Genomic DNA, 16,949 nt, shown 5'->3' with positions numbered 1-16,949 from the left:
CTGGAATACCACTAATTCAATTCAATTACCAATATTCTCCTGCAACGAGGACACACACTCACACACACTTTCCACCGATGGGAGTACACGTTTGGAAGAGGTAAATAGTAATTGAAGCCGCCTAATATTAATTAGAAATATACTGTACGTGTAATGTCATTGCTTAAGCACAGGCAGTCCAGCTAGAACGTAGATACAAATGTGAAATTATCTTAAAAAACCTGAGTATACAAAACATCCTAACATTGAACAGCACCCCCTTTTGCCCTCAGAACAGCCTTAATTTCGCCAGGGCATGGACTCTACATAGTGTTGAAAGCGTTCCACAGGTATACTGGCCCATGTTGACTCCAATGCTTGTCACAGTTGTGTCAAGTTGGCTGGATGTCCTTTGGGTGGTGGACCATTCTTGATACACACGGGAAACTGTTGAGCGTGAAAAACCCAGCAGCATTGCAGTTCTTGACACACTCAAACCGCTGTGCCTGGCACCTACTACCGTACCCCGTTCAAAGGCACTTCAATCTTTTGTCTTGCCCATTCACCCTCTGAATGGGACACATACACAATCCATGACAGTTGACTCAAGGCTTAAAAATCCTTCTTTAACCTGTCTCCTCCCCTTCATCTACACAGTTTGAAGTGGATTTAACAAGTGACATCAAGAAGGGATCATAATCACCTGGATTCACCTGGTCAGTCTGTCATGGAAAGAGCAGTTTTTTGTACACTCAGTGTATACAAAGTACATGTCATTGAATTCAAGTTTATTCAATTCTGAACTCTAATTAAATTCCAACTATATCTTTTACAATTTCCCAAACAGCCTAACTCCAATTCAAGTCCAATTCCATTGCCCTAATTCCAATTCAATTGTCCACTTCATGAGTTACATCGCCTCACACAGACAGACAGCCATAAACACACACCTTGAAGCTGGGCCTCGCCAGCGTTAGGACCGGTTGTGACATCATAGGGGGAGATGACGCTTCTCTCTTCCAATGCCCTCAGCAGCTCCTCCAGGTCCACCGAGCAGTGGCCAACTTTGATCCACATCCTCTCTGACTGCAGCCGCAGGGCCTCTGAGAAAACACGCACAGGCTGCATCAAAAACAAACCGATAGTCAGTCATTGGTGTCATATTAGACCATGTCATCCTATTATGTTTGGAAAATGGCACTGAAACCACCCGGAGAAGAAATGTACAGGCCGCAAATATCTCAGGGACACTGCATCAAGACCATCATATCATACAGAGGTACTCTCACAAAGTGATGTCAGTGACATCAGTTCAGCTCATCACACTCAGGAGCTTTTGGGTGGTGCTGTGCTCCGTAAAACACAGCACCCTTGACTGTATATGACTGGACAAAGCCGCCGATGACCTCACACCGTTCGTTACCATGTGACGACTCAACGACACATTTGAAGCTCGTGAAGTTTTAGCTTGCTACGATGGCGTCTCATGCGGGGGATTCTCAAGACATAACATGCGTAGTTTGAGCTGCTCGGGGGAAGTGACGTTGCAGATGAGCTCAGTGCTGCCTCTTCTTGAAGGCTGACCGGGATACTGCAGGCTGCCGGTAGCAACTAAATGATCCTAATAACCCTTTTCTGTGTGCGATTTTAAAATAAACGGTTTCAAGGACATACATTTGGTGTAATCGAAGCAATTATTGGTACCATGATTGTCTCCTAATGTTTTATTTATTTACACAAATATTGCCCTAGAAGATTGGTATTTTACCTTTCACTATAATTGGGATATCCTGCTTTCTGAAAACAACAGCCTGCAGTACCCCGGTCGGCCTTGAAATTCATGGCTTCACTGAGAGGGGGCAGTTGTTCTCTCCTCCACAGAACACATACACACACACGCACACTATCCGGTAAAGCACAGCTAAGACATAGGGATATGCAATGGAGAACAACAAGATTGGTTGCTTGGTTGCTTGTTTGACTGATTTATTGGCAGGGGGAAGAACACACACACACACGCGCACACACCTGCCATGTCAGAGGTAGTGAATCATAACGGTGTGTTTAAAGTGTCAAATACAACAAACCCAGCAACCCAGAGGGGCTGAAAGAAAGAAATGCACACAGGCAGACGCACATGTACACATTCTGACACTCTTTCTTCTATTCTCTTTCTGTCTAGATGTCATGACTTGTTACTCTTTATTCCCCTCCCTCGGCCATGCACACACCCTCTCTCCTGGTGGGTGTTAACCGAGTCATATCGGGGGTCTTTGTGTGTGTCCTGCGTCGGCCCATTACCCCCAGGGGGGCGCCATCGGCCCTCACCTCCTAAGAGCTCCCCCAGCGGCGCACAGATCTGCTCCACTGCCTCTTGAAGAATCTCCCTGGCGACCACCATCGCCATGGACAAATCCCCCTCCTCTCCTGCCCGTTGTTCGTGGTGATGGACCACTCGGAGGATGCTGGACTCCAGAGCTTCATAGTCGGAGCTGGATCAGACAGGGGGAGGGGATCATTACACTACATCTGCACAAAGCCCTCAGGGTCTGTCTGAAACAATAAACACACATTCTCATAATATACCATCTAACACACACATCAGACAATACAGACACCCAAATGTACAAACACACACAAAATATCACCCACATGATTTATCCCATCAATTCTGTGTGTGTGTGCGCATATGTGGGTGTGTGCGTGTACCTGTCGAGCACATCGTCCCTCATCAAAGTGAGGGAGAGTTTTCCTCTGTGGTGGAGCTGCAGTAGTTTGATGTCGTCTCTCCACAGCAGAGCAGACTCACACACCCTAACCCTCTTAAGGTAGCGCACCGTCTCCCCCGGCAACCCCAGGTCACATTTCTGACCACACAGGACCGGGACATACACACAGTCTGATCGCTCCTTCTGAGACACACACACACACACACAGAAAGTACAAATACAAGACACAAAGATAAACGTAAACTCAACCTCAGACACATAAACAAGTACACAAAGGCTACAATACAGACACATGCAAACACACACACACACAAATCACATACATAAATACCATGCACACGTGAACATGTCCCCACACATTACCTGGTTGAGGAAGTAGGCGTAACAAAGTGTTGAAGCCACAGAATCTACATCTGGGTCCACCCCTCCTAGAACAGCATGGACTTTAGGACAGTCAGGTCCTGATGCCTGGAACAAACAAAAAGACAAGCAAACACAAATACAGAAAAGGTTGACAAGATCAGACAGCATCAGAGTTATTGCATTGGCAACGTTTACACTTCAGTTTGTTTTTCTGTTCTGTGGATTAGCAAGCATTTTAAAATAACTGTAGTATGACCTGAAATATGACCTATAATTAAATTACAATATGAGTGAAATAGTTTTCCTTCCAAAAAGTGGTAATTAAGTATGTTACAAATAAGCATTTCTGAGTTGGAATGGTTTTGGCATATACACTCCTAGAAAAAAAAAAAATGGTTATTTGGGGTTCTATATAGAAACGTTTTGTTCTTTGGATGAGATTAAATAACCCTTTACTAAAAAAAGTTATATATATATATATATATATACACACACATTGCTTTCAGAAAGTATTCATACCCCTTGACTTATTCCACATTTTGTTGTGTTACAGCCTGAATTCAAAATTGAATTAGAGAGATGTTTTTAAATCACCCATCTACACACAATACCACATAATGACAAAGTGAAAACATGTTTAAGACATTTTTGCAAATGTATTGAAAATTAAATAGAGAAATATCTAATTTACATAAGTATTCACACCCCTGAGCCAATACATGTATAATCCCCTTTGGCAGCAATTACAGCTGTGAGTCCTTCAGGGTAAGTCTCTAAGAGCTTTGCACACCTGGATTGTACAATATTTGCACATCATTATTTTAAAACATTCTTCAAGCTATGTCAAGTTGGTTGTTGATTATTGCTAGAGCCATTTTCATGTCTTGCCATAGATTTTTAAGCCAATTTAAGTCAAAACTGTAACTAGGCCAGGATTGTTGTCTTGGTAAGCAACTCCAGTGTATATTTGGCCTTGGGTTTTAGGTTATTGTCCTGCTGAAAGGTGAATTTGTCTCCCAGTGTCTGGTGAAAGCAGACTGAACAAGGTTTTCCTCTAGGATTTTGCCTGTGCTTAACTCTATTCCATTTTTTTTTTATCCCCCCCCAAAAAAACTCACTAGTCCTTGCCGATGACAAGCATACCCATAACATGATGCAGCCACCACCATGCTTGAAAATATGAAGACTTCGTGATGTGTTGTCTTGGACATTCCCCAAATATAATGCTTGTGTTCAGGACATAACGTTAATTTCATTGCAAAATGTTAATTTAGTGCCTTATTGCAAACAGGATGCATGTTTTGGAATATTTTTATTCTGTACAGGCTTCCTTCTTTTCATTCTGTCATTTAGGTTAGTGTTGTGGAGTAACTACAATGTTGTTGATCCATCCTCAGTTTTCTCATGTCACAGCCATTCAACTCTGTAACTGTTTTAAAGTCACCATTGTCCTCATGGTGAAATCTCTGAGCAGTTTCCTTCCTCTCCGGTAACTGAGTTAGGGGAGGCCTGTATCTCTTTTAGTGACTGGATGTATTGATACACCACCCAAAGTGTAATTAATAACTTCAACATGCTCAAAATGATATTAAATGTCTATAAAAAAAAGTGTTTACCCATCTACCAATTCTTTGCGAAGCACTGGAAAACCTCTGGTCATTGTGGTTAAATCTGTGTTTGAAATTCACTGCTCGACTGAGGGACCTTACAGTTATGTTACTTACTTACTTACTTATGTGTGGGGCACAGAGATGAGGTAGTCATTAAAAAATTAAGTTGAACACTATTATTGCACACAGAGTGAGTCCATTCAACTTATTATGGGACTTGTTAAGCACATTTCTACTCCTGAACTTATTTAGGATTACCATAACAAAGGGGCTGAATATTTATTGACAAATGACATTTCAGCTTTTCATTTTTAATAAAATGTCTAAACATGTCTAAAAACATAGTTCTACTTTGACATTGTGGGGTATTGTGTGTAGGCCAGTGACACAAAAATCTAAATGTAATCCATTTTAAATTCAGGAGCATGATTTCGCATGGACATAAAAATGGCTAGCTGACTTCCGACACCATTAGCTCACTATGGCAAGGGGAAGATCGAATTCATATTTTGAAACATTGTGCCGAGGTCTGAGTGACAAACCACAAGGTTCAAACAAACTTGTGCTGTTGCAAACTAAATACTATCAAGAAGCAAGAGGAAATAATGTTTAATAAAAGCATACACTCTTAGATATAGAAAGGGTTCTATATGGACTTTTTTGGTCAATTCAAAATGTAACTGCCATTCTGATTCAAAAACCAACTGCCAATTCATTCCAGCATGACAACGCAATAGGACTGTGGTTGAACCAACTTGGAAGTAGCCTGCCAATAAGCACGTTATTTTCAATGTATTAATGTAAGCAAAGTTGATTAATTGAAATACATAAAGCCAAAGTCATATGATATAAACTATAGGCTAGATAAATGATGATGAAACAATATTAGAAATTGAGCACATTTGTTAGCTAGCTACCTAGCTAACTCAGCTAGCTAAATATAAAAAGTTAGATTACCTTAATTCACCACTTTACAAGCTAGCCAGCTAACTCTTTTAAATAAACATTATTTTTTATTATGGGATATTCCAAATAGAGCTACAGACGCAGTCTGACATTGTCATTATAGCCAAGTGTTTGTTTTGTGTCAGTATTTCAGTGTGGAGTCAATTTAGGGGACAAGCCTCTTTCATGAAGCCATAGCAGACTGTGGCTGACTGAGAGGAGGAATGTATAAATTATTTATTATAAATGAAATATAATAAGTATTAACAAACTGTTTTGCTCAGTCTGGCAGTAACCCAGAACTAACAGAGGATCTCTCTTTCTGCTGCTGCTGACAACCAAGGCATGTAAGTTGTTCTTCTACACCATAGTACTTACAGTGAGGGAAAAAAGTATTTGATCCCCTGCTGATTTTGTACGTTTGCCCACTGACAAAGAAATTATCAGTCTATAATTTTAATGGTAGGTTTATTTAGTGAGAGGCAGAATAACAACAACAAAAATCCAGAAAAACGCTTGTCAAAAATGTTATAAAATGATTTGCATTTTAATGAGGGAAATAAGTATTTGACCCCTCTGCAAAACATGACTTAGTACTTGGTGGCAAAACCCTTGTTGGCAATCACAGAGGTCAGATGTTTCTTGTAGTTGGCCACCAGGTTTGCACACATCTCAGGAGGGATTTTGTCCCACTCCTCTTTGCAGATCTTCTCCAAGTCATTAAGGTTTCGAGGCTGACGTTTGGCAACTCGAACCTTCAGCTCCCTCCACAGATTTTCTATGGGATTAAGGTCTGGAGACTGGCTAGGCCACTCCAGGACCTTAATGTGCTTCTTCTTGAGCCACTCCTTTGTTGCCTTGGCCGTGTGTTTTGGGTCATTGTCATGCTGGAATACCCATCCACGACCCATTTTCAATGCCCTGGCTGAGAGAAGGAGGTTCTCACACAAGATTTGACGGTACATGGCCCCGTCCATTGTCCCTTTGATGCGGTGAAGTTGTCCTGTCCCCTTAGCAGAAAAACACCCCCAAAGCATAATGTTTCCACCTCCATGTTTGACGGTGGGGATGGTGTTCTTGGGGTCATAGGCAACATTCCTCCTCCTCCAAACACGGCAAGTTGAGTTGATGCCAAAGAGCTCCATTTTGGTCTCATCTGACCACAACACTTTCACCCAGTTGTCCTCTGAATCATTCAGATGTTCATTGGCAAACTTCAGACGGATGTATATGTGCTTTCTTGAGCAGGGGGACCTTGCGGGTGCTGCAGGATTTAAGTCCTTCACGGCGTAGTGTGTTACTAATTGTTTTCTTGGTGACTATGGTCCCAGCTGCCTTGAGATCATTGACAAGATCCTCCCGTGTAGTTCTGGGCTGATTCCTCAGCGTTCTCATGATCATTGCAACTCCACGAGGTGAGATCTTGCATGGAGCCCCAGGCCGAGGGAGATTGACAATTCTTTTGTGTTTCTTCCATTTGCGAATAATCACACCAACTGTTGTCACCTTCTCACCAAGCTGCTTGGCGATGGTCTTGTAGCCCATTCCAGCCTTGTGTAGGTCTACAATCTTGTCCCTGACATCCTTGGAGAGCTCTTTGGTCTTGGCCATGGTGGAGAGTTTGGAATCTGATTGATTGATTGCTTCTGTGGACAGGTGTCTTTTATACAGGTAACAAGCTGTGGTTAGGAGCACTCCCTTTAAGAGTGTGCTCCTAATCTCAGCTCGTTACCTGTATAAAAGACACCTGGGAGCCAGAAATCTTTCTGAGTGAGAGGAGGTCAAATACTTATTTCCCTCATTAAAATGCAAATCAATTTGTAACATTTTTGACATGCGTTTTTCTGGATTTTTTTAATGTTATTCTGTCTCTCACTGTTCAAATAAACCTACCAATAGAAATTATAGACTGATCATTTCTTTGTCAGTGGGCAAACGTACAAAATCAGCAGGGGATCAAATAAGGAGTTGGACGTGTGGCAGGAGTTGGACCTGCGCCCGAAGGGTGGCGGGTTCAAATCCCAGGTGGCCGCTTGAAAAACAGAAATGGGTAGAATTGATCTGACAACAGTAGGGCTGCTGGGTTCGCATCCTCAAACAATTCCCCCACAGTTGGGTCCTTGAACAAGGCCCTTAACCCAACAACATGCTCTCCATCCAGGGGTGCTGCATGCAGTTTGAACCTGTGACTGTCTCAACTGTATGTTTGGGGGGGGGGGGGGGGGGGGTCGAGAACTGAGCAAAAGACACATTTTTGTTGTTCACTGTAACTAATGGACGAAGTACAGTATATTGTATTGTAAAGAAGTCAACCAGAGTTGATAGGGGCCATCATTCAAACAAAGAAATGCCTCCCTGGCCACCTGTGCATATTTCCAAACTAGGTTTGCATACAGTGCTGTGAAGTATTTGCCCCCACTCAAATTTTCTCTACTTCTGCATATTTTTGATACTGAATGTCTTCAACCAAAACCAAATATTAGATAAAGGGAACCTGTGTGAACAAATAACAACAATTACATACTTATTTCATTATTTAATAAACAAAGATATGCAACACCCAATGCCCCTGTGTGAAAAAGTAATTGCCCCCTTTACACTCAATAACTGGTTGTGACTCCTTTAGCTGCAATGACTCCAACCAAACGCTTCCTGTAGTTGTTGATCAGTCTCTCACGTCGCTGTGGAGGAATTTTGTCCCACACTTCCATTCAGAACTACTTTAACTCATGAACATTTGTGGGTTTTCAAGCATGAACTGCTCGTTTCAAGTCCTGCCACAACATCTCAATTGGGATTAGGTCTGGACATCGACTAGGCCATTCCAAAACTTCACATATGCTGCTTTTTATACATTTTCATGTAAACTTGATTGTGTGTTTTGGATCATTGTCTTGCTGCATGACCCATCTGCGCTTCAGCTTCAGCTCACAGACAGATGGCCTGACATTCTCCTGTAGAATTCTCTGATACAGAGGAGCAGAATTCATGGTTTCTTCTGTTAAGGCAAGTTGTCCAGGTCCTGAGACAGCAAAGCATCCCCAAACCATCACACTACCACCACCGTGCTTGACCGTTGCTATAAGGTTCTTACTGTGGAATGCAGTTTGGTTTTTGCCAGGCATAATGGGACCCATGTCGTGTAATTTCAGTTTATCTGAGAAAACAAGCAATGTATAGTGTAGAGAATCATTGTACCATCTAATCCACTGTGAAATAACTTTTCAATAACCAAAAATATTGTATTTTCAGCTTTTTGAAGCTGGTGTACAAAACCGAAAGTAAAAGCGATAGGGTGCAACTGCAGCCTGCAATTCGGAGCATTCCTGCATTTCTACATCTGCAGGAACGCCCACCTCCCCACTTGAGCAACCCATTGGTTTCTTCCTGAACACCCCCCCTCCCTCCAGCACCACATTGGCTCCTGCATGAATTCCTCCCCGAGCGCGACATAAAATCAAATGCGCCGAATACTTACTTACAAGCCCTTAATCAACAATTATGATTTTTTTTAAGTAACTAAGAACATCTAAAAAAAAATATCAATAAAATAAACAAAAGTAAAAATAAAAAGTAACACAAAATAACAATAACGAGGCTATATACAGGGGGTATCGGTACCGAGTCAACCGAAAGTCAAATCAATATTCATGCTAGTGTGGCACTTTGAATGTGGGTCTAAAGGGAAATAAAAGCATTATCTGAGTTTTTTCTCTCACGCCTGCCAAACACCTGCCATCACTGTCGTTAATGGAACTGTGGGAAAATATTGCCCAACAGGCTGGGGCCAAGGACACCGTCTACCGGTCGCCCCACCTCCGCTAGTAAAGCAGGCGGGAGGTTGGGGCGGCACCATGTGCTAAGATAATTCGTAAAAATCCAAATAACTTCACAGATCTTCATTGTAAATGGTTTAAACACTGTTTCCCATGCTTGTTCAGTGAACCATAAACAATTAATGAACATGCACCTTTGGAACGGTCGTTAAGACACTAACAGCTTACAGACATGAAAACTTAGGGCACTAAAGAGACCTTTCTACTGACTCTGAAAAACACCAAAAGAAAGATGCCCAGGGTCCCTGCTCATCTGCGTGAACGTGCCTTCGGCATGCTGCAAGGAGGCATGAGGACTGTAGATGTGGCCAAGGCAATAACTTGCAATGTCCGTACTGTGAGACACCTAAGACAGCTCTACAGGGAAACAGGACGGACAGCTGATCATCCTCACAGTGGCAGACGACGTGTAACACCTGCATAGGATCGGTACATCCGAACATCACACCTGCGGGACAGGTACAGGATGGCAACAACTGCCTGAGTTACACCAGGAACGCACAATCCCTCCATCAGTGCTCAGACTGTTCGCAATAGGCTGAGAGAGGCTGGACTGAGGGCTTGTAGGCCTGTTGTAAGGCAGGTCCTCACCAGACATCACCGGTAACAATGTCGCCTATGGGCACAACCCCACCGTCGCTGGACCAGACAGGACTGGCAAAAAGTGCTCTTCACTGACGAGTCTCAGTTTTGTCTCACCAGGGGTGATGGTCGGATTCACGTTTATCGTCGAAGGAATGAGCGTTACACCGAGGCCTGTACTCTGGAGTGGGATCGATATGGAGGTGGAGGGTCCGTCATGGTCTGGGGCGGTGTGGCACATCATCATTGGACTGAGCTTGTTGTCATAGCAGGCAATCTCAACGCACTGCGTTACAGGGAAGACCTCCCTCATGTGGTACCCTTCCTGCAGGCTCAACCTGACATTACCCTCCAGCATGACAATGCCACCAGCCATACTGCTCATTCTGTGCGGGATTTCCTGCAAGACAGGAAATCAGGTGTCTTGGTGGAAGAGTGGAGTAACATCTCACAGCAAGAACTGGCAAATCTGGTGCAGTCCATGAGGAGGAGATGCTGCATTAATTAAGTACTGCAGTGCTGGTGGCCACACCAGATACTGACTGTTACTTTTTATTTTGACCCCCCCCCCCCTTGTTCAGGGACACATTATTCAATTTATGTTAGTCACATGTCTGTGGAACTTGTTCAGTTTATGTCTCAGTTGTTGAATCTTATGTTCATGCAAATATTTACACGTTAAGTTTGCTGAAAATAAAACGCAGTTGACAGTGAGAGGACGTTTCTTTTCTTGCTGAGTTTAGAAATCTTACTAGTTAGCCAGCTAGTACACGGTGTCGCTCCTGCCTCCCGCCTGCTGTGTACCGGAGTCTTCCTTAGGACTAGCTGGCTAAGGTAGCACAGTGTCCTTCGCTCCCACTTGCCGAACACCTGCCCTCGCTGTCATTAACAGAACTGCTGGAAAACAATGCCTGACAGGCGGGGGCAAAGGACACACTGCCGCTGTGTACCAGCTATAGCTAGCTACACTTCTCTTTGGCAGCTGGAAATGAACAGATGGTGAGTGATTAGTACCATTAAAAGGTAGAATATTTAACAAAAGTAATTGTTGGCGCTTGTTGATTGATGAAATGTTTTAATAATCAGGCCGATGTGGAGTCTGCTTACCAGACTTTTCTCACATCTTTCAATTCTGTATTTCACCACTGCGTTCCCTTAGTTAAATCACATAGGAGAGCAGCAGATGGGTTCTGGAAATCTTGGTTTACAACCCGTTTAAAAAAATCCTCAGTTAAAAAAAAAACTAGTTGTGGCCTCCCGAGTGGCGCAGCGGTCTAAGGCGCTGCATTGCTGTGCTTGAGGCATCACTACAGACAAGGGTTCGATCCCATGCTGTGTCACAACCGACCGGGAGTCCAATAGGGCGGGACACAATTGGCCCAGCATCATCCGGGTTAGGGGAGGGTTTGGCCGGGGGGGCTTTACTTGGTTCATCGAGCTGGAATGGTGTTTCCTCCAACACATTGGTGCAGCTGGCTTCCAGGTTAAGCGGGCAGGTGTTAAGAAGCACGGTTTGGCGGGTCAATTTTCGGAGGACGAATGACTTGACCTTCGCCTCTTCCGAGCCCGTTGGGGAGTTGCAGTGATGAGACAAGATCGTCATTGGGGAGAAAAAAAAGTGGATATAAAAAAAGTCTCACAAATCCCTCTCCTCTGAATTCTGCAAATTACAAAAAGTATAAGAACACCTACTTCAGATATTTGTTTGTAAAATGCATTTTTGGGGCATTTCAAGAATAAATCATATAAAGTCAAATTGGAAAATCATCAATCAACTGTTGAATAAGAAAAAGGCATCTAGAACTATCCCATCTCAATGCATTATTGGAAATAAGAACTATAGTGATCCTGATGTTATTTCATTGTGAATGTGGGTTCCTCCATGTCAAAGAAAATAGAGGAAACTGACGGAAATCCCTTGGATTACATTAAGGGAAATGTCCCTTCTCTGCTTCACTTTGATCCTCCTGGTGTAATGGAGGTGATGGAGGTAATTGGTAACTTAAAGATATCAGCAGCAGGCCATGATGAGATTGGTGCCTCTTTGGTGAAATCAGTGTCTTCCTCGATTACTGAGCCTCTAACGTACATCTTCACCAAATCAATGCAAACTGGTATTGTTAATAAAGAGTTTAAAATGGCCAAAGTTATCCTCCTCTATAAATGTGTGTATGAGAGAATGTTGAAACATTTAAATCAACACTGTATTCTATATGAGCACCAATATGGTTTTCGTAAAAACTACTCCACAGATATGGTTCTTTAGCAACAATGAATCCGCTCGTCATCTTCTTAGATTTATCCAAAGCGTTTGACACAGTTGATCATAAAATATTACTTTCTAAATTGCATTATTACAGATCACGATTATACATATAATTGCCTATATAGTTATGATTCTTGTAGAGATCAAAGTGTTTATGTTTATGCAAATGCTTTAGTTCTCAGGCTGAGAACTGCCTGCACCTGCTGATAGTCATGCAGCCTCAAGGCTGAGATGTTCCGAAAGTAGCAAAGGGCCTGAGACTAAACAGGTGTGGTTGATAGCTTATAGTAGAGTGAGAAACCACAGTCTAGACATGTTTTTCTCATCTTGGATACTTCGTATCTAATCCAATGCAACAATGTTAAGGTACGATTGACGGTAGGTTGTCCACACCAACAAATATAAAGAGAGGTGTCTCCTGTTTCGCCACACGGATCTTTACTATAGACTACTGAGGTATTCTGGATGTGAATCTCTGTCTGCAATTGCATTTTTTACTAAAGAGTTTTATACCAAGGTTCCTGTGTCTGTGTCATCTAACTGGAAGACTGATTGTTCAAGGAAACTTACATCACCCCATGCAAAGGACCACCCAACACTATGCTGGAATGCAGTACTCTGAAAAATCCATGCATAATGCAAAATATGATTTGTGATGTGTGTGATCAGTGGTTTGTGTGTACTTGCATCCGTGTATCCTAGTCACAACTAGCAGCACTAGTACTACACCAATGAGAATGAAGAGTACTACGTCATACACGGTTGTGACAGGATGGGATAGTAAGTATCTGGGGTGGTTGTTACATTGAGCTAGTCAGCATATTAAGGCAGTATTGGGTATACACGCCAACTGCAGTATACCGTGCCACACTGGCCTGCTGAAATCTCTCCTGGATACAACCATAGGTCAAATAGGGAAATTTGCAATGAATACCCATCCATATCTCAGTCTCATATTACCGTGCATGTCCATGATTAGAGTGGATGAGGAGGGGAGCAGGGGAGGGATGGGCACTGGGCAGGGATATCTGTTTGAGATGTTAATATCGGGTCTCATGTTTCTTAAGGTGGATGGATGGGGGAGGTGGGAGAAGGGAGGGGGATTGGGTCGGTCGATACTCTGATGGCTACGGGAGGAAGAGACGCATTAGTGGAGAAAGGAAAGGCCACTCACTGTCTGTTCCACTGCAGCAGCAGCACACAGACAACAAAAACACAGCCGGTACCGCTCTCTCATCTCCACTGTGTGCTCCTCATCTAAAATTCACCCCATTCATCTCAAGGAGGCTCGGGGTGGACAGACGCAGTGCTGCTGCTTTTCTCTGCCTTCCTTAGCCGTCTTATTGCTTTCCCTATCTCTTACCCTCCATTATCTCTGTCCTTCCATCATCTCCTCTCTTTCACCGCCACTGTCTTCTGTTTATGAGTCCCTCCTACTCCCCCCCTTCTCCCCTCCTCTATAGCTCAGCGGTAACATCGTGATTCCTTCTCCAGTGACGTGGCTAATTTAGCAGGGCTGCCTGCCCATAAAGCCTTCCGTACTAAAGACTAAAATGACTTACAGCCGACTGCTGCCTGGGCATCAGTGATTTACAGTGCGTCGTCATGAATAAAAGGAAAGCTTTTTATACAAATGTATACACACACACGCGTACATATCAAAACACAGACACACATAGACACATGCGTATTGCCCATGTGTGTAAGAAACAATAGTCTGTGTGTTTCTGTCAATCACATTCACTGTCCGAGTCAAAGAGTGACCAAAGTCTAAATGTTTTAGGTCTACTATGGCAATACATCTCTGTATATATATATATATATATGCATCTCCATATATGTCTCCAATCTCCACAAAGTGTGCAGACACTGGGCAGGGTTCTGCCGTGGGGTGAACAGGGTGATCCACTTCCCAAATCCCCTTGCCAAAGCCTAGATCAATCTGTTCCTCAAAAACATGTGTGCACTGTGTATGCATGCGTGCGTATGTGGACGTGTGTGTGTGTCCACTAAGCACATTGCCTTAGTGCCATGCCAGAGAGGGAGCAAGAAAGAGAGAGAGTGAAAGAGAAAGAGCCACAGACAGAAAGAGAAAGCGAGCGAGTAAGGAAGATAGACCCAGTAAGCACTTATACAGGAAAGCCAATTAGAGGTATGGATGTTCTGGATGGTTGCCATGCAGGAGAAGATGAAAAAGGAGGAAGAGAGGCCATTCACACACTGCAGTGCTAAAGGAAGGTGAAAAGAAAGATGGCGAGAATGGGAGAGAGAGAGGGGGGAGCAGTCCTCATGTCCATAAACATGTATTGTACTACTCGGCATCTCCAACCACGACACAATCAGCTAGCATCCTTATAGTCCAGTTGCACGAGCACGAGCCTTGGCTTGTGCGAGCCTCCTGTTTCTGTAGCGTGAGACAGCTTGATGTACAAGTACAACCGCTGGACAGGACGCTATACTCCATCGCAGGGCCTTAATCCGTCTCCTTAATGTGGTGTGCCGAGCAGAGACGCATTGGGTCCCATTTTTACGGTCTTCTTTGGTATGACTCGGCCGAGGATCGAATTCCCAACCTTCCAACCTCTGGGCGGACACTAAACACAAGGCCACTGAGTTGGGCCATATCGTCCAATTACTCTTTCTCTTTCAGTTGGCTCAATTTATCCCAATCTCCATGGTGGATCCCATGCTCCCATGTGTATTTCCTGCTTTCTGTTATGACATCATCTCTGTCTTATCCTTCTATGTCATCCTAGTAGGATCCCATGATCTCATCACACAAAAGGGAACTGTGTATTCAATGGATGGACCAGCAAATTTTTTTAAAAATAATTCATTGCACACACTCTACCTACAACACACACAACTACCTACAACAATAGGCATACTGACACTATTAGGCTGTAATGCATGGCTCTGGACGTATACAGAAAACGACAGCCTTCACTGGGGTTTGTCTATTCAGGGAGCTTTAGACACAACATGACTTAATGGAGAATGACCAAACAAAATCAAGCAACTTTAGACCTCGCCCACATGTTTACTGTGGCTACAGGCCTACACTCATTTATACCGTTGTGATGTAGCCTAAGCCTACCTAAAACGAACAGTTAATATCCTTTCGCCTACCTGTCAAGTAAGTGAGTCGTCATCATGAGGTGTTTACAACAACTTTTTACTGGAAATTACTTCCCTGAGCTCTGCCGAGACAGTAGGCCTTAAATGCAAATAGTCTGCTTGATGACAGATTAGGCGTAAATAAAATGCAAATAGTGCGCTTGATGACAGATTAGGCGTTATCTGCAGCATAGGTGCGTACGGGCTGGTGCGTGCCTCTGATGAACTTGCTGTTGTTTCCATGCATTCCCTGATCAAAATGCAATTTTAAAAAATGTGTGGGAGGAGAAGCTTATGGTTTGGACCACTCGTTTTTTATTCATCATTCAGGCCTTGCGCCGTAGCCTACTAAATGTGCTGCTTGTGGGGCAAAGAAACGAGAGACTGTACAGTTCAGCAACAGGAATACAGCCTGTAGCATGTCGTCATCATCCCAATCAGTAAAACCCTTATTAACCCCGGGCTGTTTAGGCTAAAACTCACCAGCATGGTCTTGGCCCGCCGCAAATAATCTTCCATGTTGGACTTTGTCGTTGCGGGGACGCTGCAGTCTCCATATACAAGTTTACAACGCTGGTTGTCTTTACGCTGTTGCGCCGCCGAATCCCCCGCTGCGCTCACTGCAGCACTGGCTCAACGAGCGGTCCTCCCTCTCCAGGCTGGCCAGATATGGAGTGGGTGTGACGAGAAGCTATCCAGCGGGGGCGCGCTCACTGAATTCAACGTGCACCCAGCGTTTGGGAATCCCCGCCAATGGCAAAAATGTATCCGGGTAGATTAAAGCAGTTTGCGACAGGAAAGCAAACATGGATAGAGCGCCCAGACGCTACAGAAATGCAGAATGCTGCAGCACCGAGGACACGGTTTGACGTGTTTGTAGTAGCCTACAGATGAGACTGTCCGACCACGGAGGCCAAGGACTGTGTGTGTGTGTGTGTGTGTGTGTGTGTGTGTGTGTTTATGCGCGTGAGTGTTTCGTGCGTGTGATCGCGTGCGCGTCCGGTTGGCGCACAAATTGATAATATGCACTGCATGACAAATAAAAACCCAGAGAGGTTGTTTTTAAGAAACGTTAACAAAATGTTGAATGCTCATACAATTTGCCTTGGCATACATTTTATTTGAATTTTTTGAATTAAAACGCAATGTGAAAATGTTATAGGATAACATAAAAAACACACCTTTGGGAAGATCTCTCTCTTTTTCACACATAGATTTGGAGCGATTTGTGATTGACCGCATGCGAAAGGCGTTTGGCGTTACATACTGTAGTCCTCGCGTCACATAGGCCTACCCAACCATTTCATAATACCGGTAGGCAATATGTAAATGTGGTGCAACACACACCTCAGCAGCCTGCCTCTCACCCATCTTCAAGCTCACTCCTGTCCTCTATAAACAGGAGGCCATGACTGTAACTGACTGGCTATCACTTCTATCACTTGGTAATAATTCATTTCTGTTCCTCAACAAAATGCAATTCTATAATTGTTATTAGAAACTGGGTTGTTCGAGCCCAGAA

The 16,949-nt window shown here is 43.6% G+C and overlaps 1 protein-coding gene across 3 annotated transcripts in view; it reads right to left on the bottom strand.

The window, feature by feature from the left end:
• LOC106580083 (protein prune homolog 2) overlaps positions 1–16,285 on the bottom strand; it is a 51,179-nt gene extending 34,894 nt beyond the window's left edge. For 2 of the 3 annotated variants that reach the window (XM_014160704.3, XM_014160707.3), the window contains exons 1-5: positions 15,911–16,284; positions 3,072–3,176; positions 2,689–2,891; positions 2,308–2,471; positions 930–1,082 (exon numbers count right to left, since the gene is read on the bottom strand). In XM_014160704.3, coding sequence (XP_014016179.3) covers positions 930–1,082; positions 2,308–2,471; positions 2,689–2,891; positions 3,072–3,176; positions 15,911–15,946 — 661 coding nt within the window. In that variant the 5' untranslated portion in view covers positions 15,947–16,284. Of the gene's footprint in view, positions 1–929; positions 1,083–2,307; positions 2,472–2,688; positions 2,892–3,071; positions 3,177–15,910 lie in introns of all 3 variants that reach the window. The other variant, XM_082966219.1, reaches the window with a different exon arrangement.
• Positions 16,286–16,949: the final 664 nt, after the last annotated feature.

This window comes from Salmo salar, chromosome 20 (genome assembly GCF_965601325.2).
Source record: "Salmo salar chromosome 20, fSalSal1, whole genome shotgun sequence".
Taxonomy (NCBI): domain Eukaryota; kingdom Metazoa; phylum Chordata; class Actinopteri; order Salmoniformes; family Salmonidae; genus Salmo; species Salmo salar.
Note: the sequence above shows the minus strand (reverse complement) of the source record. Positions and strands in the feature narration are given on the sequence as shown.